At 44.2% G+C, this 27,991-nt stretch overlaps 1 protein-coding gene across 1 annotated transcript; it reads right to left on the bottom strand.

The window, feature by feature from the left end:
• Window positions 1-5,033: 5,033 nt before the first annotated feature.
• Window positions 5,034-27,943, bottom strand: atg5 (ATG5 autophagy related 5 homolog (S. cerevisiae)). The gene is made up of 8 exons (XM_042108443.1): window positions 27,826-27,943; window positions 27,064-27,232; window positions 26,410-26,537; window positions 24,984-25,062; window positions 22,889-23,051; window positions 22,097-22,191; window positions 15,602-15,719; window positions 5,034-6,139 (listed from the first exon to the last, which is right to left on the bottom strand). The coding sequence occupies exons 2-8, from the start codon at window positions 27,169-27,171 to the stop codon at window positions 6,003-6,005; spliced, it is 828 nt and encodes a 275-aa protein (XP_041964377.1). The 5' UTR covers window positions 27,172-27,232; window positions 27,826-27,943; the 3' UTR covers window positions 5,034-6,002.
• Between the last annotated feature and the right edge of the window lie 48 nt (window positions 27,944-27,991).

Genomic DNA, 27,991 nt, shown 5'->3' with positions numbered 1-27,991 from the left:
TCCTTTAAAACCACCTCAACACACACACACACACACACACACTCTCTTTCTCTTTGTCCCCACCATGTGCCACCACCTTCTTAGTCAGCGAGCCAAACAGGATGTGTTATGATCCGACACTCTTTCAAAAGCGCTCTTTCAGTCACAAGCAAGAGTTACAGCCTAGGCAATTAGAGCATGCATATTCACACATGCGTTTGCTCAAGAGTCCATTACTATCAAACGTACGCACGCACACACACACACACACACTCATGCACAGCGCACCACTAACTAGCATGCGCACACACACACACGCACGCACACACGTGCACACACACAATAAATTCTAGGCACGATCTGGGGGCGTAAAGCATCTGAAATAGCTGTGAGGCAGATCTGGGAGAGGGGGACTGGGCAAAATATGAACTTTACACCACATCAAACACACGCACAAGTGAAAATGGAACCATCCACAACGCCCGCCTTGCAATGAACTGAACCGATTAAGCTCAGCAACACGTCAAGCGTACGACTTGTTTATAAGCATGCATGTGTCTGTGTGTATGGGGGATGGTGGTATGGTAAGTGCAGAGTGTGTAAACAAGGTAAAAGCAGTGTGTGTGTGTGTGTGTGTGTGTGTTTGTGTTAGTGCATGGGGGGTGGTAGGGTAGTGGAGTATAGTGTGCAAACAAGGTAAAAGTGTGTATGTGTGTATGTGTGTGTGTGTGTGTCTGCAACCATTTGAGTGTGTCTCCAACCTCTCCTTTGCCCTGCGGATGGAGTCTGGTATCCCTTTCATTTGCTGCACTCAGCCTTAATTGGCCGCTTTAATTAAAGGTCAGGCACGTCTCCCCCGCTTTGGACCGACTCAACCGTGCCCCAGATCAAGGACCACCGACGCCACACCTCACAACCTGCCGCAGTGGCCAGTGTGTTTGTGTGTGTGTGTGGGTGTGTGGGCATTAGAGTTTGCTCTGAAAACTCTTCTCCCACAAAGGCAAGGTAAACTTCAGGGTTCTTAGAATGAGTGACTGGAAAGCCACAGTGAGTATGTTTGGGAGGTCTGAAGAGTGTTGTGCAATATCTCCTCTTTCACATTGAGGTGTGTACTTTCAGTTTTTTCTTTGTGTGAGCAGAACAAATTACAGTTTTCCTCTACAACACTAGTCAGGCAAGAGCCACAAACCACACACACACACACACACACAAATAGACACACAGGTCTACAGACCTTTACATGAAAATCAACTGATGTGAGCCGGTAGTCTCCAGCTGTTTTGGAAACAGGCAGCGTCGCCATTCTGCCGACAGAGGGAAATTAGAGACAAACACGGCAAGCAGGGCAGGGAAAGGGGGATGGAATGGAAGAATGGGTTCTATGGAGCAAAGAAAAAAAGACAAGAGAGGATGTGAGTTGATGGAGGGAGAGAGGGTGATGGCAGTGTATGGCCCTCTCTCTCTCTCTCAAGAGTATCTCTATCTCTCTCTTTCTCAGAGTATTTCTCTCTCTCAGCCCCTCAGCACCTGCCAATTAGGGGCCTGGGCTAATGACAGGTTAGCAGCATCCAGGCGGGAGGCTGAGGGGACTTGCTGAAAATGAGAGGGCTCCTTTGGGGAAAAGAAGGGAGAGTTTTGTTGTTTGTTCCTGACTGAGCCATTCCACCGCCTCCAACCCCAACCCCCGAGCTCAGGCACCCAGCCACCCCATATGGCTGCTCCAGGTGTGCTTCAGGCCAGGGAGGGGCAGATCCTCTGGGGGGAGATGGATGGCTGCAGGATGAAGAGGTGGGTCGAGAGAGAGGAAGGGCAGAGGGGAAAGTTTTCTCCCGTCACCTCGTATAACTTCACAGGCCCGGCTTGAGTAATGGGACCGCAGTGTTCCTGCTCTCGGCTTTGTACGGAGTGGACCGATCGACAACAGCCACCAGAGAATGGACAGCGAGACACAGAGAGAGAGAGAGAGAGAGAGAGAGAGAGAGAGAGAGAGAGAGAGAGAGGGAAGGGAGGGCAAAGGGACAGATTTAGAGCAAGAGAAATAAAAGGCAACAAAGAGAGAGAGAGAGAGAGAGAGAGAGAGAGAGAGAGAGAGAGATGTGGAAGAGGGAGTGGGTGCAGTCAGAGACAAAGTGAACTCTTACGCTTTTAATCATTACATAAACTTCAAAGGCAACAGGCTTGTTAACACACACATAACTCTCCCATTCACTGCCGCCCCGCGAGAGAAGAACGAGTGGAAAGGGGCAAAGACGAGAGCTGTGCTCACGAAAACGGGACTGAGGGGGAACGGAGCGAGAGATGAGGAGGAAGTAGAGAGAGAGAGAGAGGGGGGGGGGGGGGAGGAGACTGGCCTCTCTGATCTTCCCTTCATGACGGGTTTACTGGAATCAGAGGCTGGGGCCAGGATGGCTCTTTATTTAATGAACTCACGGAGAGCTGAGCACTGGCTCTTTGGCTTTGATGTCCACTCTAGCACACCGGGGAACACTCCTCCACAGCTCCTCTCTCTCTCGGCCAGGAGGGAGGCCAGGCGGTGGCAGCCATGTTGTCTCTTAAGAGGAGATGCATTAATACAATCATTTCACAATGAAAACAAGCTAGTGACTCGTCCCACTGATGAGGTGGAGCAGGGGTCTAGGGTGAGGAAGAGAACTGCTCACTATGGAGTAAATCTGACAGCAGATGCATGACTGGCAGTTTTCACTAATTAAAGTTTTAAGTTAATAGCACAATTCTGTTGATGCATTAGAGATGCAAATGTTTTGTTTTGTACAAATACAACCCATGTAAAGCTTCTCACTTTTAAAAAAAATTTTTTTTTTAAAAATAAATTAAAAAAAAAACATAAATAAATGTCAGTCACATCATTCATCTAAAACATTCAAAACAATTTAAATATCAATATCTAAAGAAATGCCAGAACAAAATGTTTAGAAAATACAATTGTTTTAATTAAATGTTAATGCTACAGAAAAGACATACAGCATTTTAATATAAGTAGCAAAAAACAGGAAAAGCAAGCCACACATGAAAAAAAAAAAAAATCATTCGAAACATTTTATATATATATATATACGTATATACACAGAAGAAATCAATCAAGAAAAGAGAAAACAATCATCAAAGCCAAAGGTGTTCAGTTAAGATTGTGAGGGAATGGACCTGTCTAAGACGACAAGACGACAGTCTCTTTAGCACATCGCTCTCAGGTAAACAAACATGTGAGCAGGAAGGAAGACAAAGAAGGAGTGGACGGAGATAAAGAGGAGAGACTAAAACAAAAGGAGGAGAATAAACAAAGAGAAAGCAGTTACTCCTTGCCAAACTGCTTTCCATGGAAAAGTGCAGAGATAGACAGCAATGTTTGTAAACAAGCTGAAATTCACACAGATTTGTCTTTTTTTTTTTATTTATTCTAAACCCACAACCGGGTAGATTCACACACACAGAAATGGCCCTGCTGAGAAGCCTGTTGATAGCAGCCTCAGTCAGTCCCCCCCCCCCGGTCTTTAACCCACCCTTTGCTGGCTGTGTGTTGACTGTCTTGTCCCAGGGGGAAACACTCACTGATTCCTATTAGTAAATAATCAGTCTCAGCCGCCCCTCGCCCCCCCCCTTCTCTGGCGTCTGCTTCCCTGCTGTCTGACTGTACCCTCCCCGCATCCCTGTCGGCTAAACACAAACAAATGTGTTTGTCTCACCGGCAACTCAACTTGAGCGGTTAAGTTCAGCCGTCTCGCAAGCGGCAAGGAACGGAGAGTATTCTTAGGAAACAATTAAACGAGAGAGAGAGAGAGAGAGAGAGAGAGAGAGAGAGAGAGAGAGAGAGAGAAAACATGTCTTGTGGTTTCTCAAAGTGCTTTGTGGCCGGGTGTGACGGATGCTGTTTGTGTTCGCGACCTCTGCCCCCAAACTGTCACCCTCGTCTTCAACAGGGCGGTGGAGGGGAGCTGCTGGCTGTTTCTCTGATGGAGATGAAGCAGCCAATCAGAAAAGGACTTCGGAAGTGGAGAGTAGTGGTGGTGGTGGGGGGTATTAACCTGGCAAACAAATGAGGATAACTGCAGGGGGGGGGGGGGGACTGAGGAACTGACCTCAGTTCACCTCTCGAAAGTGTCTGTGGACAGCCTGCTGACCTTTAGTGGAATCGCTGCCCAAATATACAGGTGTCACAAGTCCCACCCTCCTGACCGGCGCTTCGACCAGGTCACTGGCCTCGTGTGGACCTGGTTTGTCTCAAAAGCAACTTGGGCCGAGGGGGGAATGTCACAACTTTGAGTCTTCCAATGTTTGTGCCAGGGTCTTAGGAAATGGCTGACCACTGACTAGAAGTGATCAAGACTCAAGAGCCAAAGCGATTAAAGATGTTTGGAAGAATTAGAAGAATGCAACGAAAGACAAGGTACACACACACAAAAAAAAGGAAAAAAAAAGTTTAGGCGAGGACAAACAGACAACGGTCTTACTCCGTCACTGTAATCATTCCCGCACGCCAGAAATAAACTACATTCCCAGAAAAGCTGTTGATGGACCCAAACAACCCCCTCCACTCACCCAGCCCCCCAACCAAACCCAACCAACCCCCCCCCCCCCCCCCCCCCGGGACTCACTGACTCACATGCACACGCACAGGAAGTAATGTGTGGCATGTGGCGATAGTTGTGACATCACCACCAAGCTCAGGGGTCCCGAAAAATCCCCTTCAGCTTAAATCGACTCCGGGCGTGTGTGTGTGTGTGTGTGTGTGCGTGCGTGCGTGCATGCATGTGTGTGTCTATCCATGACATGAGAGGCGCCGACACAGACACGGGCGAATTCCATTCCAGATTTTCACACCTCTCTCGCCACGCCGCCCCCCCCATGGCATGGCTATGAGTGATGCCTCTAATCAACCCCCCGTCAGGATTTGGCAGCGAGCGCTGCAGTTTAGTGGTCGCATTTAACGACAAACAGGATTCCGACAGATAATTAACAGCGATCTGAGAGGGGAGATCTGAGGCGACCGAGAAGTAAATTACACTCAAATTAGAGAGGAGAAGTCAGAAGAGAGAGAGAGAGAGAGAGAGAGAGAGAGAGAGAGAGAGAGAGAGAGAGAGAGAGAGAGAGAGAGAGAGAGAGAGAGAGAGAGAGAGTGTGTGTGTGTGTGTGTGTGCTGTAGCAGATAAGTGAGATAACTTTGCTGTGGGCAAAGGAAAAGAACGAGAGAACATTTAAAAAAAGGAGTAAAAAAAAGACAAGTGTGACGACACTAACTCAGAGAAAGCTTTGTGTCGTCCGCTGTGGAACTGCATCTGTCTGTGTGTGTGTGTGTGTGTGTGTGTGTGTGTGTGTGTGTGTGTGTGTGTGTGAAGGGGGAATCAAGACACTAAGGCAACATTAATGGAGAATCCCACTTGTCTGAGGCTCTCTGTCTGTCTGTTGGGAGTGTGGCCAGGAAGAGGAGGGTAAGACAGCACAGAGGTTAGGCAGCACAGCAGAAGCATTTTTTTTTTTTTTTTTTTTTTTTAAAGTCTTTCCACAAGTCTTCCTTTCCAATCCTGCCCTTCCAGTTGCCCCAGGCAGAGGGGGGGGGGGGGGGGTGAGCACCGGAGCTGCCCGGAGTTGAGCTTGTTCCATCGTATAGCACCCTCTGCCTCTCCTGCTGGCTGGGAGGGAGTCTGTATGTCCTCACCCTCTTCAACCAGAGGATGCAGAGAAGGAAGCAGACGTTGTGACGCAGTGATGTGAGAAAACAGAAAAGGGGGGAGGTGAGAGAGAGAGAGAGAGAGAGAGAGAGAGAGAGAGAGAGAGAGAGAGAGAGAGAGTTTTTCAAAGTGCTGCTGTGAGGTGGAGAGCGGGTGATCGCACACGGAGTCCTCACGCTCGCTGACCCCCCACCCCCCCTCCCCCCAAAACCCATCACCGCTTTGCACTCCACCGAGAGAGACCGAACACGAAGGCTCCGTCCAAACCACCCCTGGTCATCAGGCAAACAAGGCGATGCTCCCTCTCCCTCCCTCCGCCACTCGCAGAAGGGTTCCCACTCAGTCGCTGGGCACCGGGATGATGCTGATGTGGAGGAAGTTGTCCGGGTGACTCAGGTGCTCGCTCAGCCACTGGACAGGCGTCTCCAACATGGGCTCGATGCCGTGAATCACCACCTGATATCGCTTTGGCTCATCTGGGAGAGAGAGAGAGAGAGAGAGAAATCAGGTTGGAGAAGTTGGGAGATAAATGGAAAACAACAGGAAGTTGGAGGAGGGAAAAGACAGCAGACAGCACTCATGGTCCGTGGCAAAAGTAAAATAACGCTAAGATTATATCTTATATGTATCTCCAATTCTAGGGAGTTTTTCCTTGCCCCTGTAACCCATGGGCCTTCTTTTCTTTTTCTCCCCTCTGATTGTCTACACTCTGTAAAGCGCCATGATACATGTGTAATGTTTTGCCGCTCTATAAGCACAATAAATTGAAATTGAAATTATACAAAAGTATACAAAGAGAGAGAACCGATGCAAAAAGAGTCAGAGAAAGAGAACCGATGCAAAACGGTAATGAGACAGAGTCCCAAGGAAGGGAGGGAGAGAGAGAGAGAGGCAGAGTACGGGCAGAAGAGAGAGAGAGGCAGAGTACGGGCAGAAGAGAGAGAGAGAGGCAGAGTACGGGCAGAAGAGAGAGAGCCTTACTAGAAAGCTGACTGTAATTGAATTGGGCTAATTGGCAGTGAAGGGGAGTGCCTGTGTGTGAGTGTAACTGTCGCCGCTGTGGATGGGTCAGTGGGACCTCTTTCACCTCTGCCTGACCAGAGCCTGGCCGCCACGGCCACACACGCCTATCCATCACACGCGGCAGCCCACATCAGTGGGGCAGCACAGGGGTCAGAGGTCAACAGGGATCGCAGACAAGAACAAATGAGCCTCCTTCTGCTGTGGATGCAGACGTTGGTGCAAAACACTCTTGTGAGACGCTCTGCATGCAGTTTCTCAGCCTGTGCCATTGCTGACATGTTGCTGGCGTGACTCCGTGGCCTGCCTGAACTATGTACACAATGTGTACATTACTGTATAAGACACAGTGTTTCCCCTAGACATTTTTCCAGGAGCACCATTACATAATTAGTAATTATTACTTACATTATTATTAGAAAATGAAATGAAACAAAAATGAAATGGCACAACACACACAACAGAAAAAGTATTATTTACAATTAATTACAAAAAATAAAGCTTAATCACAGGCCACTGTACAAACTATTACTATTTAGAATGTACAGTGCTGTGCATAAGTTAAGACATTTATTTATATAATTATAAAAAACATTATTATTAAAAAAACATTTATCTATTTACCATACATGATACATTCAAAAAGAATTGATGTCCTTATATGTTTGATTTCTCCTCTTTTTTTAAAATTAAGGCATTAAGATCAATTTCCAAAAGATAAGATTTATATTCCTCCTTTTAGTCAATTTTAGCATGGGTGTCTTAACTTTTGCACAGCACTGTATAAACTATATAGACTTCTCTTTTTTATGTCATTACACTCTGTATTGGTGCTGTGCAGGTCGAATTGAGTGCCTGTCACTTTAAGGCCGTGACGGCCCGTGAGGCTTGCTTGATTCTCACGGTTTTAAGCTAACTTAGTAGTAGCGTTGTTGTGCTACTCCACATCCACATAAGGATATGTGGATGAAATTGAATTGTTTTCCATGTCATTTGGTAAAATAAATGCTCAAAAGCCTAACAACTCGAAGAAAATCGATCTTGGATTATAGGAGATAAGTGTCTTGTATCATTTCTATGATTTTGGTGAGCTCTACAGAAATTACAAACTATCTCCAGATGTAAATGGTTGGTATCCTATTACTCAAATTCAATTAAACCCACCAATAGGCTAGACCTTAGTTTCACAGCCTAGGTATGTTAGCAACACAGGGCTTGAAAGCATTGACTGTATAACAAAAACGAAACAATGCATCTGGGAATAGGCTACTGAAGGTTACCTCGCTGGCGTGTTTAATTTGGTTCCTTGGTTAACATAATGTAGGCTACGTTTTTTGCACAAAATTGCATCTGCTAATAAACATAAACACAAACAACGTGATCTCCTTTGGAATCCCTGACTGCACCTTCAACGTTAGCCTACTATTATTTGTTGACATTAAATCTGAACAAACTGGTTCCCTGGGGCTGACCTGTGGAGGAGGGCTGAGGTGAGGGGAGGTGCTGCGTTTTTGTGTGGGAGGGTGCATGGAGGGGTGAGTGGACTGGCGCATGAGGGTCACAACCTTCCGAGGCAGTCAAGACATCGCTACCAGATATCTCCCACAAAACAAAGAGCGAGTCAGAAAGTGCTGGAGCAGAGTCTGCAACTTCCAAAGAAGAGCTAAGCCCCAATTCCATTGTCCACCCACTCACACGCAATTTCAAAAATCTGTGGAAAACGGATATTAATCACTGCAGAGGCATCTAGCCTGGGGCCTTACTTCTGGGGAAACTGGGGCTGCAAAGTCAAAACTCACCGAGAGAGCAAAAGGTGGAGGTGAGGAGTGACCGCAAGGGTTTGATCCGAGGTCGGGTTCCTTTGCTCTTCAGCCTCCGCCACCTCCACCCTCTTTGACCCCTCGTTCAACCCCCCCACCCCACACCCCTCAAGGCACAGCACCTCGCTCGGAGAGGGCGGAGACGCGCTGGCGAGAGGGGTGGAGTTCGCACCGACCTTTATGACTAATCGCCAACGATCGTTTCAACCCACCGTGCATAAACTTGCAAAGAGGTAGAGGTAGAGGCAGAGCGAGCGAGAGAGAGAGAATATATATTAAGAAAACACCATGTGATCATATCCCACAAACCATCAACACGTCATAACGGGATGGCCGTTAAAATTGTGGCATATTCAAATACAGATGAGAGGAACACAGAAAAACAGTGAGCGAGGTGTGCAGGCTTTTGGTGGCAAACCCAAATAGTAGCAAACTGAGCCAGCAAACTCAAGGGCTTGTGAATCCTGGACGGTCTTGAAACAGAATAAGATACAGTTGTGCATATCTCTCTCTGTGTGTGTGTGTGTGTGTGTGTGTGTGTGTGTGTGTGTGTGTGTGTATGTGTGTCTCAGTGTGTGTATTGTGAATGGATGTTTGTATAGGTAAGAGACTGTGACAACTGAGAGTGAGAGAGAGAGAGATAGATTAGTAGCATTTACCATTTATCTATTTTATTCCCTTTCATTATTACATTTTATCTTTATACCAATATTAAAGTAAAGTTGATATTAACATGTTATACCTGTGCTTTGGCAACAATGACTTTATTCTTTCATGCCAATAAAGCACCATTTGAATTGATTTGAGAGAGAGAGAGAGAGAGAGAGAGAGAGAGAGAGAGAGAGAGAGAGAGAGAGAGACATCTCAAAACGAAAACGTAGAGCCCAGTTGTGAAGAACTCTGGCCAGCAGGTCCTGGCATGCACGGACACGGAGCTGGAGGCCAGTAATAGTGCGAGTGCACCAGAGGCTCTATCTCCGAACCCTCACCTCTCTCCTCCCCCATGGGAGAGACGCAGGGCGGAGGGGTGGGTGCGTCTTCACTCTCACTCTCACTATGACAGCTAGGGGAATTCACCCTTGCACACACACACACACACACACCATTGTACACATTGATACCACACACACCATCACACACAACCCTACTGCGCTTACAACAAACACCCACGGGTCCGCCCACACCATCAACTTATTGATACATCAAGCTTGCTACCACGTACACACACACACACACACACTTACTTTCACATTCCGATAAACTAACTGCTTAACTCTCATTACCACACTAATAAGCCACCCATCTTGATACAGGCTCTCTGTCAGAGTCCGAGGCTGAAACAGAAGCCTGAAGAGGCTCCCGCTGATTTCTCCAGCGCCTAGGCACTCGCCTCTAGGTGTGTTTATCTGTGTAGTGGGAGAGCGAGACCGAGAGAGAGAGAGGAAATATGTGTGTCTGTGTGTAAAAGTGATTAATGGCCTTCACAAGCTTACAATCGTGCTACCTTGCATCCCTCAACACACTGCATTTGACTGGCTGTGTGTGGTTTGTAACATAACCACACAAGCCTGGGCTGTTTCCCCGGCACCTCCTGTGTTCTAATCACCACCATCACCACCACCACCACTGGATTTCGCCTGGATGCCCGGACCTCCTCCAGGTTTCATGTTCATTCAGGTTAGAGTCAGGTTTCACTCTAACACACCAGCACTCAGCAGATGCTTACAGAGGGACATACAGTAATCTGACCACTAGCACAGGTCAGGGGCAGCACGGAGGTGGAGGGAAAGTGTGTGAGTGTAGTGCAGGGGTGGGCAAACTGCGGCCCGAGGGCCGGATCCGGCCCGCCAAGCACTTTCATCCGGCCCACCGAGCATTTCATTTAGTTATCAGGCTGCTCGCTATTTTTTTCCTGCGATAGAGACGACGTTGGTTAGCTTTACTGCAAACTGCTTTTCACTCTCCTTAGATAACGTTTACAATGTCAATGTCAAAACATCATGTTAAATAGAGATAACATCATGTTAAACTAAGTTAACTCTTAGTTATCTCCTTTGCAGCAGATCTAACGTGAACATTATGCAATCCATTTAATTGGGAACGCGTCTGCACTCACGAGAGGGAGAGAGAGAGCCGCAGGTTCCAGCTGGCTTGTGATTGTTGATAATTGATATCTCCTTCTTATAAGAAAGTTTTAAAAGGAAATCATGAAGGCAACAGTAGTTCCCACTACTGACCATTTAAAAACTGTGAGAGGGCCCAGCCATAGGTACTAGCCATAGCGGAGCAGGCAGAAGATCATTGAGAAATAAACGTGAATTAAAGCGACTCTCTTAAAGCGACAGTGCACAATTTATACATTTGTTAAAGGTGCCATGTGTAATGTCTGCCAAAAAATCAATTCATACTCCACATTCCAAAAAAGATGGGGCAGTATACCTCCAGAAAGTGAGTTTGTCTACCCTAGAGTAACAACCGAGACACGTGCATTTGCAGTTTGGCTGGCGGTTATGTTACCCGCATACTGCCTCCCATGGCCGAAACTGGTATTATGACACTTGTCGGGCTGTGGCTAGTAATTTAGCATGCAAATTCAGGTTGATATCTCTTCAGCACTATACCTTGTCATTTTTTTAATGACATCATCACCCTTATTTCCTTCCATTCTTTTGATGTGTGTAGCTCATTTTTTGGATATTTTTACCTCAATTCTTACACATGGCACCTTTAAACAGCATAAAATTAGCAGTATTTTTAAGCAATTAATATTTTAAAACAAATACTTTTCATACGAAATTAGGCTATAAAAAATGTCTTTTTTATGCGTGTGCCGTTGGGGGGGGGGTTGTTGTGCGGCCCGCCGGCCAATTTTCAAAACCCAATGTGGCCCTTGAGCCAAAAAGTTTGCCCACCCCTGGTGTAATGTGTAGTGTGTGTATGGGTAGGGGTTCATCCAGCCCTAATAGACCTCTGAAGTTCACCTACTAAAAGGATCCAAAGCTGTCATCTTCTCCCATATAAGGAGATCGGGGTGTTAAAGGAAAATTCCGGTTTTTAGCACTTTAAGGCCCTTTTTTGGTTTGTTTTGGATGAACTAGGCTACTCAAACATGTCCTAAAACAACCCTTAACGTTCGTTTTCAAAACTGTGCGACTCACCGAGTGGTTAGTGGTGTTCGTTGATTATTAAAAGCAAATATATCGGCGCAATGTATGATTTCCAGCCGTCTTATTTGCTATTGTGCAACTATTCACAACCACTCAATATTTGAACCTGAAGCATAGACGGTGGCGCAGCTATCAACGTGCAATGAGTCTTCCAACAGAAATCAATGGGATTTTACAAAATGCCTAATAAAACACGACAGAACACCACTAACCACTCGGTGAGTTGCACAGTTTTGAAAAAACGAACGTTAAGGGTCGTTTTAGGACATGTTTGAGTAGCCTACTACAGTATGCCCATTGCCAGCCACCCTGAGAAGTCAAAGGCGATTCAAAACAAGTCAGAAAAGTCGAGACAGGACCAATCGTCAAAATGTCGGTGTCCACCACTCTAGTTCATCCAAAACAAACCAGAAAAGGGCCTTAAAGTGCTAAAAACTAGAATTTTCCTTTAATTGAAGCTAACTGCAAGTTGCATTGCAAGTTTGGGGTAGCAAAAATCAATGCTTGCGGTCTAAATGTACCGAAGGTCACAGTATCCACCCTAAGGCAGAGAACAAAAGTGTGTAGAGCAAAACGCCTGTATTTCCGATTTCTAGTCCCTGCAAAAGTTTCAAAAGGTGCGATAATTCAAAATCCCCATGCTGTTTTGCAGGCGAGCTTCAGAGGTCTTTACAGCGCCTAGTTAGTCATTCATATCTGTGTGTGTGTGTGTGTGTGTGTGTGTGTGTGTGTCTGTGTGTGTGTGTGTGTATTTGGGGGTGGGATTCATACGAGCTGTATTGAGACCAGCACTATGCTCGCTTCTCCCCTTGAGCAGGTACTAACATATGGGGAGTGGTTATGCAAATCAACAGCAGAAAAATCCATTCTACACTTTTTACACATTTCTCCACTGGAAGATTGCAACACAGGATGTGGTTGTCAATCATGCAAATAAAATGCACCTGTAAAAGATGAACACACAACAGGTAAGCAATGCAATTATTTACTTTGGCACTGGAGGTGTCTTGGTGACATGGTTACTTATCGAGACACAGCATGGGTTCTTCCATTCACACGCTGTGTTGTATTGCTTTGGAATAGCGTAGGTATGAAAATTAGAGTGACTCATTTTTTGTTTCACTTATACGCAGTATTAAATTAAATTAAATTTGACTCACAATGCAGATATTTTTTTTAAAAACGTGACTCACACCAAAGTAAGGAACCAGGGTTCCTACACATTTTCCATTTCAAAATTCCATACTTTTTCCATACTCAAATTTCAAAACTTTCAAAAAATGTTCTGACCATATTCTCGACATTGCGGCCACTTCTAGACCTGGAAATAACTAAAATCAAATTCCATACTTTTCCATACTGCGTAGGAACCCTGCAGGGCTGAAGGCAGGATGTGATTGTCTTGGCAGCCAACCTTTGGTTCCAGCTTATTTTGTATCGGCAACTACATGTAACACCAAGGCAAGGCATGCCAACGCAAAGGCTTGGCCAAGACAGTCTTCGGTAGCCCTTGGCGCATAGTCAGTCAGTCCCTCAGAGCAGGGGCTGTGGTCGAGCGCTGCACTGCTAACAGGGCCAAGCACGAAGGCAGCTCAAGCGTGGCCAACCCATATTTATCCAGACCGCAAGACAGTGTTTCTCCAACAGTCCGAGTGCAATTACACAGCCCGAGAGGCCAAGAACAGGACTGCCATACCATAGCACGGGACTGCACAGGAGGGACAGGGAGAATCAGAAGTTTCACAAGTTCATCCAGAATCAGACTACTGTGCCAGGATGGATGGATGGATGGATGGATGGATGGATGGATGGTATATGAATATACTATTAGATGAATACAGAAATTGACAGACAGAGGGATAGATACATGGACAGGCAGATTACTTCATTGATGCCTGAAGGACAACTGAAACTGTGTTGTGGTTGAGTTGGAACATCACTAAACACTTCAATTAAACGCTTGTGCCTCAGACCCCACCCCAGCAAGAAGAGAAAAGAAGACATAGGTCTGAAACTATGGGGACTCTTTTCAGCACCCCCCACCCGCAACCGAACACGGTGGTGCAGGCTGTGGTGACTCCACAATCCCCCTGTGCCTCACCAGGCCTCTGTCTGATGGAGCTCTCTATTTGATACCCGAGTGGCGGGAAGGTGGGCGGGCCTACTCAAGGCTTCTTACCACTTGTTGCGTGGGCTGTGACCAGGCTTTCTTTTTTGGGTGGGGATTTTTCTGTATTCGTCGTTTATTTGAAATAATACCACCGCAAAGGTTTTTCTTTCTCTCCTTCTGTCTCTCCCTCTCTCTCTCTCAGTCTTGATAAATATAAAACATCCGACTTCCTCATAACTATCACCAGGGGGAATTCACTTCGGTTTGGGGTCGGAGCAAGAATTGCCATCCTTGCGGGTGAAAGGTTTCGTTTCATCCGTTCGTGACGACGCACTGCGATGGGAACGGGCAACGGAGAGACTGGATCTCTGACTCTGATCCCACTTGAACTCTGGTCCTAGATGAGGCTCCTAGTGGGAGCAGGGAATGGAACATTCTGAGGCTTTTTGGGAATCCTGGCAGGGTAATTGACATAAGATGTTGTTGTTGATGCTATTCCACTGCGGAGGACAAGAGATGGTACAGAATTCAGGGTTACACATCTCGTCTTGCCGTGGGAATCCCCCACTTAGACAGCACATCTTGCTATCATTTACCATGATATTTCTTTTTTTCGCTTTCAAACCTGAACGTCACAGTGGACAGCAGCCATCGAGGGGAAATACAGCGAACTTTTGAACTAAATCAAACACACCAACACCCACCAAAACAAACCACCACCACCCCCACACACTCATTTTTTGAGTAGTGTCATAACAGATACAACTGCTATCACTGGTTATATCTACTATGACAAAAACTCCCTTGAGAGATGAAAAAGAGAGAGAGCACAGAGACGGAAAGGCACAGAAAAGCACCTTTTATCGGCTCAGTCACAACACTGCGCCTCGAGACGCATCACACCGCCAGCGAATGCCCTCGTGCTTTAGAATCCAAACACACCAAGACCCTTTCTCTCTATCGCCACTCATCTCCTTGGTAGGGAGGGGAAGTGAACACAACAAAATAGCTTTGGAGACAATGCACCACTTTCACCTTTATCACGCGACGACTCCCTCTATCAGGGCCCACCCAACCCCCCCACCCTTTGCGCACAAAGAAATGGGTGCTATGACTAAGGGCCTTTCATGCGATCTTTCATGCCCCCCCCCCCCCTCCCAAACTTATGCTGGTGTCTCTCGTGTGGGTTCTCTGTCCCACAGCTGCCATTGTCTGCTTATCTGCTTCCTCTCCGTAGAGGGGGCAGACAGTGCCCCTGTTTTGGCTGCACCTCTCCCCACCATTGCCTCCTTGCACTCCCCCTCTTTTCTTCACTTCACTCTCTCTCTCTCTATCACTATCTATCACTCTATCACTCTGTTCCTGTCGGGTCCACTTCCCCTCTGTCCTCTCCACTCTGGTGCTCTCATCTCACAGTTTGCTCTTATCTTGTGTGTGTGTGTGTGTGTGTGTGTGTGTGTGTCTGTGCTGTTGGTTCTCCTAAAGAAAAAGAGGGAAAAGAAAAAGTGATAGACCACGGTGCCACTTGCACGCTTTGAAGAGACTGGATTTCCTTCTTCAGCTTCCTGTAGAGCCCCCTTTTCAAAGTCTGCTAGGCACAGACATGTCTACATCAAACCCTCGCTTTTCTGCTTGGACTTTGTTTTACTTTCACAACGCCAGTGTGACTGTATGTGTGTGGGGGAGGGTGGGGGAGGTGGGTGTTTTACCTACCATCCTGGGGAATGGCAGAAGGACACGTCTCCTTTAGAAGGTCTCCCAGTGTGACCGTATGTGTGTGGGTGAGGGTGGGGGGTGTGGGGGGGTGGGTGTGGTACCTACCGTCCTGGGGCAGGGCCGAAGGACACATCTCCTTCAGAAGGTCTCCCAGTGTGTAGGGCTGACCCTCGGGTGACACTGGCCGGAAGAGCTTCTGAATGAAGGGCCTCTCGCTCATGGCCTTAACGAGAAGGAAAGAAAAAATGGAAAGAACTGTCAGAATCTACGGCAACTTGTCTCTGAGAAGAACTATGCTCTTGCGGTCTGGGATGGATCTCCCCGTGAAAATGTAAGAGGTATTCACAGCACAACATCGCTAGCAACATCGCCAAAAGATGTTGATGATGTAAGCAAGGTTTTTGAAAGTTTTTTAGGTAGGTAGCTTGGTAGTGTTACACCAAATGTCTATAATGTTACTAAACCACATGTGGGTAGACTTAAGGATAGCTTGAAAAGATCCATGCATTGTGCAACTGTTAAGAACTGTAGATAGGAAGTATGCTTAAAGATAGATGCTTACATTATCTGCAAGAGCAATATTCTTGCCGCGTAAGCACAAACCTCAGAAAAATCTGTATGACTTCTTAAACAAAGTTGAAGATACACCAGATTGTACAAATATTTTCCATTTATATATTTTCCTTTTAGCTATTTATGCTTTAGTCAAAACCAGCCTTCATTGAAAACAACAATAGCAACAACAACAACAGAACTTTTGAAGATGAGGTAAACAAATAGGCCAACAAGGGCATTCCTAAACTAATATCAGCACACCAGAAGACTGGTGGTGAGGTGGCGTGAGAGTCCAAAGCTAATGAGATGGTCCGGATCTCTTAATCTGAGCTCACAGAGGAGCGTTTGGGCTTGGGCCCGCTCCAGGCGTCTTTGTCAGGGCTTGGCACGCGGGGCCCGGCGCTGCTGTCACTAAGCTGTCTGAGCTGACAAACGGGCCTACCGACAGACAATAGGCGTCCCGGCGCGGGGCCGTGAAAAGGAAACCGTGGCCCGCACTGCTCGGGTGTCGCCGCTGTGTAACTAACACCTGGCCACGAGACGCGGACGGGAGAGCGGGTGAACAGCGCGGGCTGTCTCGGCGCCGATCCGGTTTCCAGAAACTCTGACTCACTGGCAGGAAGCTACGTTCCCCCGGGATGTAACGCACAGGGCCTCGGACAGCAGGTAAAGAGTGTGAGAAGTGACAGCTATTTCGCTGCATTTTTAAAATGGGTGGCCATTAATTATTGAGTGTGGCATCAAACAAAAGGCCCCATTAATACAGATGAGAGCACAATGCACCTGAGCCACCACACTTTTCTTTTCAGTCTACCACCTGACACCTGACCTGCCGAAGGACCACATGGTGACAGGGACTGGAGCATCACCAGCCTTTCCTTTACCTCGAAAGAGATGGATAGAGACGGGGAAGGAGAGAGAGGGAGAGAGAGAGAGAGAGAATGACAGTATTACCAAGAACAGAGAGCTAAATGTAATACCCAGCCTATAATTGGCAGTCAATTCATTCCATGTAATTTATGTCAATAAGCTGGTGGGTTAAGGGGGGTAAGTATCAATCAAGATGACTTCCCACTCATTGCGAAGGAGTGCTTCCACAAATACGATATCTAGTCTTGGCACTAGATCATGAAACAAGTTTGAATAGCAACCAAACCTTGGACTCAGGGGCGTCACTAGACGTAGAGCTGCACTGGGGCACAAGCCCCCCTCGGGGGGTCCAGGGGCATGCTCCCCCATAAGAATTTTTTTTGTATATTTTAAGATTTACATGCATCAATCTGGTGCACTTTAAAAAGAAATTCAGAGGTTAGACTTGCTTAGTTTTATATATGGATGGAAATATTTCTGCTGTAACCTATTTTGCGCTTCAAAAATTTAACCATGCATACACAGGTGGAATAGTTATGATGATACTGCAATAAGTTCATAACCACAAAGCATATTTCCTGAGTTCCACAATTCAGAAATGGTCAAAAATAGTGTACATAGTGCACTCCATGAAATTATGCAGTAGCCTAGTGGTCACCTGTGTTAGCTAGCAGCTAACCAGCTAGTTAATCTAGCAGTTAATAACCAGCTAGTTAAAAGATAAGCTTGTTATACTGGCCATTGTAATGGCCATCTATGCTATATCTTCAATTTTCAGGACAGTCTGGGCTACCCATATCTGGGAAAGTATGATGTGATAATATTTGTCTTATATAATATGTCTTATGTCAGCCTTTATATTAAGAAAAGAAGTCAAAAAATAATTTGTGTGTCATGATTTTTTTCTTCATATTTTTGCATTATATATGTGTATGTGTGTGTGTGTGTTTGTAAGTGGGATTGTCTGGAATCTGGCAATATAGGAAGAACCATGATGGTGGGATACTCTGGCTAAGCAATTTACAAAAATATTTATACTGACATACATACTGTAGTTTAGATGAGAATACATTATAATTTGGGCCCAAAGTTGGAGACCATGTAGAAATCTGTTGCAATTTCAAAACTGTATTACTCGGGAACCACTTGCACCAAAGATGCTTGCTTTGCCATGTGTTGAGTGAAGAGTTCGTGAAGAGTTCCTTATCAAGACACTTGTCATTTTCCGTGTAGACAGACCCATGGCTACACTGGACATGCAACAGTATTCTGTTCACAGAGCTTGCTTTATCTGGGCCTCCTGGACAAGGAGATTGCTGGTCCGCGGATAGGCCTAATTTGTGGCACAATTGAATGGTATCATGGAACTGCGGACCAAAAGAAAATTAAACCAAACATTTTCCAGATTAGGAAATATTTCTTAATGTAGTGCTATCAAATAAAGAGTGAAATCATTGGGGGGTTGTGGTGGGAGCATTCATTCAATGTGTGTGCGTATCTGCGCAAGTGAAACTGTTGAACCACTGGAGATAAGCAACAAACAACGATCAAAGCGGATTCTTGCTGTCCATGAAAACAGTATAGAGACTGACTAATCTAATCCAAAAAATGGTAATAGGTCTTTGAATTGACACTAAGCTGGTACAGCCTATGCAACACAATTACCTTTGCAATAATGATTTTATTGTTACAGTTTTGTCATTAGTCTAATCTATGTCTTTTACATTTCCTTACAAATTAGATATTATAGCGTAGGCCTATCATGCATTAATAACCCAGTGATACAGACATGGGTCTCACCTACGCTACTCGACATTAGGCTGTTGTAGCCTAAATTAAAAGTTTAATGAGCATAAGTCACGACTTGTTGTAACAGATGTAAATATTGTAGCAAATAGCTTATGGTGCAAATAAATTAGGGGGATGATCTGCATCTCCGTTCACCAAAAGCTATGGTTTTGCTCACCCAATCGGACAATAAATAATTTCTGAAAGGTTCTCTCCATTGTTAATGTGCAACATTTCTCCATGTGGGGTAGTGTCAAGCAGTGAAGTGATAGCCTATTGCAGGTAGGCAATGTTCACGTCATGTGAATCTGGTAGAAGACGGGCACTGTGTTCACGTCATGTGAGTCTAGCAGAAGACGGGCACTGTGTTCACGTCATGTGAGTCAGACAGAAGTGAACTTCTGTGGAACTTGAGTTAAGCAAGAACAGAAACAAGCCTCATAATGGCATACAACCTCTGGTTGTGCATCCCACTGGATTGAGTCATTTCCACCCAATTACGTTCGAAAACCCGCCCTCTTCAGCAAAAGAATGCCCCAATAACAGGCGTGCCTAGGCGTGGCGCGGTTCGTAAATCATTAGAGTATGGTAACATTTTGGATTTAATTTGACGTATGATAATATGGTTATGGTTAGCGACATACAAATACAAAACAATATAATACTTATATATTGTATATTATATAAATATATTGTTTCTGCAGTTCATTCGCAATCGCAGCCCCTTATTCGCAGTTCCCCCAAATATTAACAAGTAGCACTCACAAAAAATTAAGTCGCAAGCAAGTCTATATTTGCAATAATTAAGGGGAGTAGGCTATGTAAGCAGCCCCTCCTCCAGTGTCCCTGACGAACTCTCATGTGTGCAGCGGTGACGTATAGTAGGGTAATTCATTTTACTGTAAGGTAATAACCCCAGATCTCAAAAGCCCTTGAAAATAAAATAGGGTTGTCCTTACATGGATGATCTAACGTTTCCTTTTCTCAGAGATGGTCTCAATGATGTGCTTAAAGTCAAGTAAAATTCTTTGTGCATTATTACATGATAAAACTATTTTTAATACTGCAGCCTAAATTGTGGATAATTAAGCTATATATCATGTTGAAGTATAATATTTCTGAAGTGTTAAAGATTAAAAGAAAAAATAACAACAAGAACCGAAAACCGTAACCCTAAAACCGTGATATGAACCGAACCATGGGTTTGTGAACCATGGCCGCCCTTTTGCTCCATTTGCAATATCAATTCATGCCTTACCACCTCACTCATCAACTCAGTGTCTCACAGACAATTTTGCTAAAGAAGACATTAAGTATATATAGCAGATGTGACATATAATTTCCACTGTCATGGTGTTTAACTCTCACTCATGATTATTGTTTATTTGTCATGGTGGGAGAGTGAAATTCAAAATATTACAAGTACATAAGTATGCAAATTTATATATTTACAAAAAGTGTTGTGTTGTTGTGTTGTTTTGTGGTGTTTAAAGACATGCAAGGCATTCTGGGTATAGCGATGTAACCGTGTGTGTAACAGCATTATGGGTAACGTAGTTCAGGAAGTATACAGCTTGTGAAACAGAGAGAAGTAGTTTGATAGCGACCAGAGTTTAATACTTCCATTTCCATGCCTACAGTTCAGTGTGTCTGCCGGTAATTGCTCATTGAAGAGGAAAACTATCATTAAAACGTTTGTTTACTCCAGTGAGTCAAGTCTGCTCTGAGAAAGCTTCCCTGCATCGCACCTGATGAGAGAACAAGCAGGAAAGGTAACTGGTGTTGGCAGGAGAGTTCAGAGCGGCGTCTGTCAACTGAGTTTAAACAGCAAACTGGTAGGAAAAACTACAACAGCAAGCCTAGACCAAATTTTAGCCACATAAATTGTCCAAGCTATACTACAGTGCTTTATCTGATGATCTAATGTAAAACGGACCAGCATGGCTATGGTAAGCAATCCACCTAGCCTACGCTATAGGGCAAGGTCCAAATAAATATAATATAAAGACATTAGTGATTTTAGCCACAAGCAGTGCTGGTCTTTTGCACCACCAAAGAAAAAAGGAGGGAATTGGACAGTGGTGTCCTGAATTCCTAAACATTTACAGAATGTATGAAGAGGTAAAGTAGCAATGGTAAACATGCCCCTGTCTCCACTTTTATTGAAAGATGTTGCTGGCATCAAATTCAAAACATGAAATAATCAAATTTGTCATTATCTACTTCATATGTTGTCCATGTCCTATTTGCAGCTATGGGTTTACAAGATTTGTAGATTATCACCTTCTGTTTTATTTGCATTTACACAATGTCCCAACATTTTATCAAACGGCTTTGATTATGGTTTCAAATGCATTTTCAGAGACCACTAGCTCTCATAAAGCAGTGGGCTAACTTAACATTGCATTCATATGCAAATTAGGGTTGATATGTTTACACATCTAAAGCTAATAAATACACCTCGAATTTCAACTCCACACTATAGTAACAACATCTACGGTCTAAATCTGTAACCCATACTGTACAGATGGGTTGCACCATTGCTTGTGATTTTCACATCTTCCAATACACATTTCCAATACATATTTCATCATAAACATATAGAGTATGAAGGCAGACATGAAAACCAGTTCCAGCACGTCTTACAGCTTCTCACAAAGGATATTAGTCACACATTGATATGCACGCCATTCTCCACGTGGGCTAACTACTGACAATGCTAAAAAATGAATATAAACTTAACAGTGGACACCATACACTAGTGCAACAGGTTAACATCAAGAGAAATACTTTCTATACTTTAGAATTGTTAATTTATTTAGCTGATGCTTTTATCCAAAGCGACTTACAATTATTGCAAGGGCCATTCTCCCCAGAGCACCTTGGGGTTAAGTGCCTTGCTCAAGGTCACATCGGTGGCAACAGAAATTTAACCCACAGCTTTCTACTACTACTGCATGCTAGCCTAGCTCCTTAGCTACTCTGCTACCACCACCTCATGACATGCAGATGGTTAGTGAACACACAGTAGACAGTCATATCTGATGACACTACATGCTGAAGGCATCTCATTATGCATCTGCACTTGTCTGACCGTGGCAACCAATGGGGTACCAAGCAATCATTCTACAGCTCATATGGTGCCCTCTGCTGGGACAAGCCTACAACTGCCACGAACCCAAACTTTCTTTCTCAGAGGAGCTGCACAGTCAGTGAAGTAGAGCAAGTAACAGTTGAGTATGGATCGACAAGCAACAGCTCAGAATATGGCCTGGGTCATTCTCCCCCCAAAGTATGGGACACTCAGGCTTGACCAAAATATGACATAGAGGCCCAGAAGAGCCTGCAATGCTGCTGCTGTTTCAGCAGAGAAGGTTCATGGGGTACCTGGTATATCCTGAAAGGTATGTAGCGGAAGCCTCCTTCCTCAGTTGGATATTCCATCAGCTTTCGATTCATGGCCCAGAACTGGTCAAATTTATCTGAAGAAAAGAAAGAAGATAAAAAAAAAATAAAAAAATTCACACTGCAAACTATAACCTCCCAGTGAGAACATTAGGATTGCAATCTTGATCTGAAATGGATGCTCAAATCGTGAGTAAAAGTTGTCGGGAGACCTTCACTTTTGTGCTTGAACTCTTGACTATTTAAGTGGAGGGTTATTATGAGCTGGCAGCTGCGCTGAGGTGAGAGTAAGAGGATCAGCTGAGCCAAGCCACACGGAGCTATGCCTCACGGCACAGAGCACACGGGAACCCTTCACACTCCCACGTGGGTGTTCACGGCCTGCTTCCCCACCACCACGGCTGACACATTAACACGCTCCCAGGTGAGCTGACCTCAGTTCCGCAGTCAGCAAATGTGACTCTCTCGCCTTACCACTAACCCCTCCCCCTCCGTCTCACACCACGGGCGTAGATGGTTGTCGGAGTCTGTGGTGGAGATGCTTCCTAAACCCAGTTTGTACTCAGGGACCCGCTGGCAGGGGCGAGGGGGGATCTCTGTTGTTTCTAAAAACCTACTGCTAAGCCATAAATCCAGTTATGAAAATAGATGGGGGCTGTTGTGCGCCTACACAATTCTCTGCGCCTTTGAGCTCTGTTATGAAATGGTTTTAGAGAATTCACTCTTAGATTTCAGGAGAGAGAGAGACAGAGAGAGAGAGATTTCATGACGCACCATTCTGAAGGCCCATCCACAGCTGCTTGTGGTCTTTCTTTTGCATGTCGTTGATCACCTGGCCCTTGTGCTTGAGTGCATCAGCCTCCTTGATGCCAGACATGAAGTGGGCTTCGATCACAGAATTGGATGGGCAGTGAAGCAGGTCCCGCTCAGGGAAACTCTACAAAGCACAGACCAGAAGCATGAGGAATCAAGGAGTATGAGTATAAGTATATATATATATATATATATATATATATATAGTACTATTTAGTGTAAGTATATATACTCTTTTGATCCCGTGAGGGAAATTTGGTCTCTGCATTTATCCCATGAATTAGTGAAACACACTCAGCACATAGTGAACACACAGTGAGGTGAAGCACACACTAATCCCGACGCAGTGAGCTGCCTGCTACAGCGACGCTCGGGGAGCAGTGAGGGGTTAGGTGCCTTGCTCAAGGGCACTTCAGCCGTTCCAACTGCTCGGGGTTCAAACCGGCAACCCTCCGGTTACAAGTCCGAAGCACTAACCAGTAGGCCACGGCTGCCCCCGTGGAGAATGTAGGAAACCAAGTGGAAAACACAAGAAATCTGTGCTTGTCCACACAGATCAGCAAGAAACAGTAAATGAGACATTGCTGCTTTTCGAGTAACTAAAATCGTTAAGAGTGAGGAGGTGGAATCACCAAGCTAATGGAGGTTCTCAGAAGAGTGCCGCACTACTAATAAAAATCTATTCCTTTCATGTCAGGGACACGCCTGATGTAGGTGCTGATGACTCCTGGAATCAGTTAAAGCTTAAAGCACTAAAGATCCACATGAAAGGCTGAAAAATCAAACTATACTAGACCACAATATAATGACTCCATCACACAACTCTTCACTCCTGACCGTGGCAGACTGGTTAGGGAATTAGACTGGGAATCATCCAAGACTGATGTGCCCTTGAGTAAGGCTCCTAACTAGGGTTGCAAAGGGCCGAAAAATTAAAAAAAAAACTTTCCATGGGAAGTTAAGCTGGGGAATTTTGGAAATATTCCAAATTGGAAACTTTTTATGGAATTAAAGGAAATTATGGGAATTAATAAGAATTTACGGGAATTAACTGGGAATTTTTGGTAATTCCTACTGTTTCATATACAGACATTAACATTTTGTTTCGTAATAAGCAATATGATTTGTTTGTTCGTATTTTCGCTTAGCTTAGCATACAAAACTAGCTACCATGCTAGCGGGAATCCCATTCTCTGCCTATGGTTTACTAGCCTAAGATAGCAACACAGGAACCACTGAACTGCCCAAGATACACCATGCCACTCAACAACAAAATCCAATTGGTTGGAACATTGACTGACTATCATTGAGTGACGGACAAAAGTGACGACAAGCCCATAACTGGGCAACTCTGTTTGCAAACTTCCCCCAGTTTCACACCAGTTATTCCCACATGAGATGACATTTTTTTACTAGGAATTTTACTAGGAATGGGTTTTCCCAATGCACATGAACGCACCATAGGTTTCTTTTATGTCTAGTAGCCTATGCTGATTGCTGTGTGCATGAGATTGACGTATGTGCAAGGTAGAAATGTGGCTGAAATTGCATTAAATCAGGTTGTTTTAACAAATATTATGCTGCAAGATGGGGTTTTGTCCACTACATTTAAGTTCCCTGTTATAGACTAACTTGCCATTTTAAAAATTCCCAGTTTATTCCCATTAATTTCCGTATATTCCCGTTAATTCCCATGGAAAGTTTCCAACTTTGAAAATTCCCGGAATTTTGCAACCCTACTCCTAACTCCTCCCTGGGTGCCGCAACAATGGCTGCCCACTGCTCCGGGTGTTTGTGTGTGCTCACTACTCACTGTGTGTTCACTGGTCCTAGTGTGTGTGAGTGTGTGTGTGTGTTCACTAACCATGGATGGGTCAGAGGAAGAAATTGATGAATAACTGAATGTCTCTATGTATCAATGTATGCATGTATCTATCTATCTATCTATCTATCTATCAATCTATCAATCTATCTATTTATACAAAATGTATTTAGCCAATAATCCAGTAATGACTCTCATCAGAGAGTGAGTTATAGACCTGAATGAAGAACGTACCTTAAAGTGCACCGTGACGCTCCAGGGTAGGGCAGTGTTCGATGCGTGTAGATCAAACAACACTCCAATTGGGTAATGCCTTCAAAGATAAGAGTAAACAAAAGATCAGGTCATGATCAATGAATCTCATTTCTAAAAAAATAAATATTTTGATGTGAGATGATTGAAATGCTACTACTACTACTAATAATAATAATAATACAGAAACACTATGAGGGGACTCTGAGGTGAACCAAATACTTTTGTTGAATTAAATCTCTCAATTCAACTGTCTCCAATTTCATACTTGTTAAACCAAATTATACTCTTGCTTTTTACACTGCAACAGAACTGTGAACTGAAGGCATAAGCATCACATAATATGCTGACTATGCCTGTTTCCATCCAGCGCTGGCCAAGCCAATACTGCCCCCTTGTGTCAATAAAACATAATGCGTCTGAATATTTTGTCAAATCAATAAGTTGGATCATGCTTTGCTTTGGACATATGAACACGATGTCTATCTCTTTGGAATAAAGAGGTAGATAATCTAACAAGCAATAAAGATTGATTTATTCCCTCACTATTAAAGGCATTCAATGAATTTTAATCGTGTGACTGGCCCCTCGGAAGCAGTTCTGTGTGAGGTTAGGTCTGAACAGGCATCCTCAGAATCCAGATAGTCTAGTGGCAGTAGTGGCTGGTGATTATAGGCCGGTGGGAAGTTAGAGATCACTGCTGTGGTGTCGTTCAAAACTACTGAGCGTACTGTAAGTGTAAGCATACTGTAACACAGCGCTTTGTTGACATTCAATGCATTTCCATTTATCTCTCCAAGTTTGGATTGAGCTTCACTAAAACATCAGTTCTTGACTTGCCTGAGTGCAGACAGTTGAAATGGCACAAAAATGCACGCGATCAGACAAGTTTAACCAGCTATATGCTGGCGTTTTAAGCAACGGAAGGATTGACATATCTGTATACATTTTTAGCCATGTCTTAATGATGGCTGAAAGATAAATGGTATGTATTAAACAATGATTACAGATCATCATCATTGCACTTAAATGACTACTACTTTTGTGTTTTCAAAATAAATTCTAAATATATGGTCAAGATATCATTAAGTCGTTGTATGTTGAGAGGCAATAATGGAATATTGACAGAACTTAACGAATCAGCAACTACAGTATTTTGTTTTGAAATGCATGACTGGTACCTTCACTAACTGTTAGTGCTGTTTCTTGGTTAATAGCAAGATTATGATAAAACTACCAAACCAATGTTTTAAAAAATCAGTGGAGGGATATGGGGCCCATTCAATTGAAGCGGATCTGGCTCACTGGGAGGACCCACAAATTGGCCACCCTTTGGATTCCCTAACCAGTAGGCCACGGATAACATTTGACATGACATCCTCCAAATAAAGATGTAAAAGCCACTAACCATTTCAAAGGTGTCCCCTCGTATTCAAACCACATCTCCTCAACATCCTCTTGCTTCATCACTTTCAGAAAGTGCTTCTTCACTTTGTCAGTGACGAGGGTTAAATAGCTTACCCTTGGCAGGAGAAGCTGTGGATATTGAACCACACATCATCACATGCACATGATGCCATTTTACATAATGTTACCTTTTCACATTCCCTATTAGTGAGTGAATGATTTAATATACTGGTAGGCCTGAACAAACACACAGACTAAGGTTTTCTACTGAATCTAAGTGGGGAAGTACCCTGTGGTTATCAGGGTAGGAATTTAAGATAACAGAACACATATTTAGCCTACTACATGGCATATGCAGTACATTTTCAGAACTAGTTTATTTCACATAACTATATGAAACACTTCTTCAGAATATAAGATATGTTCTATTATATTTTAATTGAGAAGCTAGGCTGCAATAATGCAGTATTGGAGATTTAAGTAGCAATATCACCTAGGCCACAAACATCTAGCTGTACTCAGGTATGCTATTGATTTCAGGGTAACTAATAATAACTCTTACCTAAGACATTTCCAGACAAGAAAAGCAATGAAAATGTGGAAATTAGGTAATCATTTCCCCACTAAATCACAATAAGGGTGTGCAAATACCCACATAAAAGGGCTCAGCCTCCCTCTCAGTGACCTCGTCCTGGTACAGCATGAAACACGTTGGAATCCTCCCGAACCAGACATCACGCAATACATCCTTGTCATCTGCCATTCTCACGTTTCTCCGGGCAACACATACATAGGATGTTCTACTCACAAACTACTAGAGACACCTGAGAAAAATATAGCATGGCAAATCAATGGTAACAAGCTGAGTGACTCTCCTAAGTAGTTTACAATGTACTTCTGTGTACAACACAATAAAGTTATATCAGTGACTACACAGTCACTGAAAAACTGCTGTACCATGTCAACGTTAAGATTAATGTCAGTTTTAAACTAAGAAGGATAGCATAGCTAACTGGCTAGGGTACCTGACTACGTTGTCCTGCTATTTGGCTAACGTTAGTAACTTATACCATGTCTGTGTTGCCATTAAGCCACAGCTAACTGGCTAACTGATGTGACTTTTGAATAGAAGTAACGTTAGTTTAACAAATAATATGCTGATCAGTTAATGGTCCACTATGAGCTGTCATCACCTGACGGGTCAACTTCATTTGAATTGATGACATGGCATAGGAAGCTAAAATGGTAACTGTTAGCATTGGGCAACTAGCTAAGTAACTAGCATAACATGTTTAATGATACGGTAGACTGACCAAGTTTTTATTTGCTATGACGACACCGGTTCGTTCATTCATTCAAACATACCACAATGATAAAATAGAGGGCGATACGAAACGCCTATTAAAAGGCATCTTACTTTCCACTGCGTTCTCCTGTTTTACTCCGAGCAGAGCAGTCCTGTGTACTACAGGGGTCCAGAACCGGATAGACGTCATGATTCGTGTGACACACCTCAACATCATCTGACATACCACTAGAACTAAATGTTAAATATAAATATAAATAAAAATATAAACAAAATA

Source organism: Alosa sapidissima, chromosome 10, assembly GCF_018492685.1.
Source record: "Alosa sapidissima isolate fAloSap1 chromosome 10, fAloSap1.pri, whole genome shotgun sequence".
Classification (NCBI taxonomy): domain Eukaryota; kingdom Metazoa; phylum Chordata; class Actinopteri; order Clupeiformes; family Clupeidae; genus Alosa; species Alosa sapidissima.
This window is presented reverse-complemented; position numbering and strand designations above follow the sequence as displayed.

Coding starts and splice junctions, on each gene's coding strand:
- atg5 (XM_042108443.1), bottom strand. CDS start 27,171: ATGGCAGATGACAAGGATGTATTGCGTGATGTCTGGTTCGGGAGGATT. Junction 22,192..22,888: donor GTGGATGGGCCTTCAGAATG/GTGCGTCATGAA, acceptor TCTTTTCTTCAG/ATAAATTTGACCAGTTCTGG. Junction 6,140..15,601: donor TTCGGCCCTGCCCCAGGACG/GTAGGTACCACA, acceptor TCTCTCTCCCAG/ATGAGCCAAAGCGATATCAG.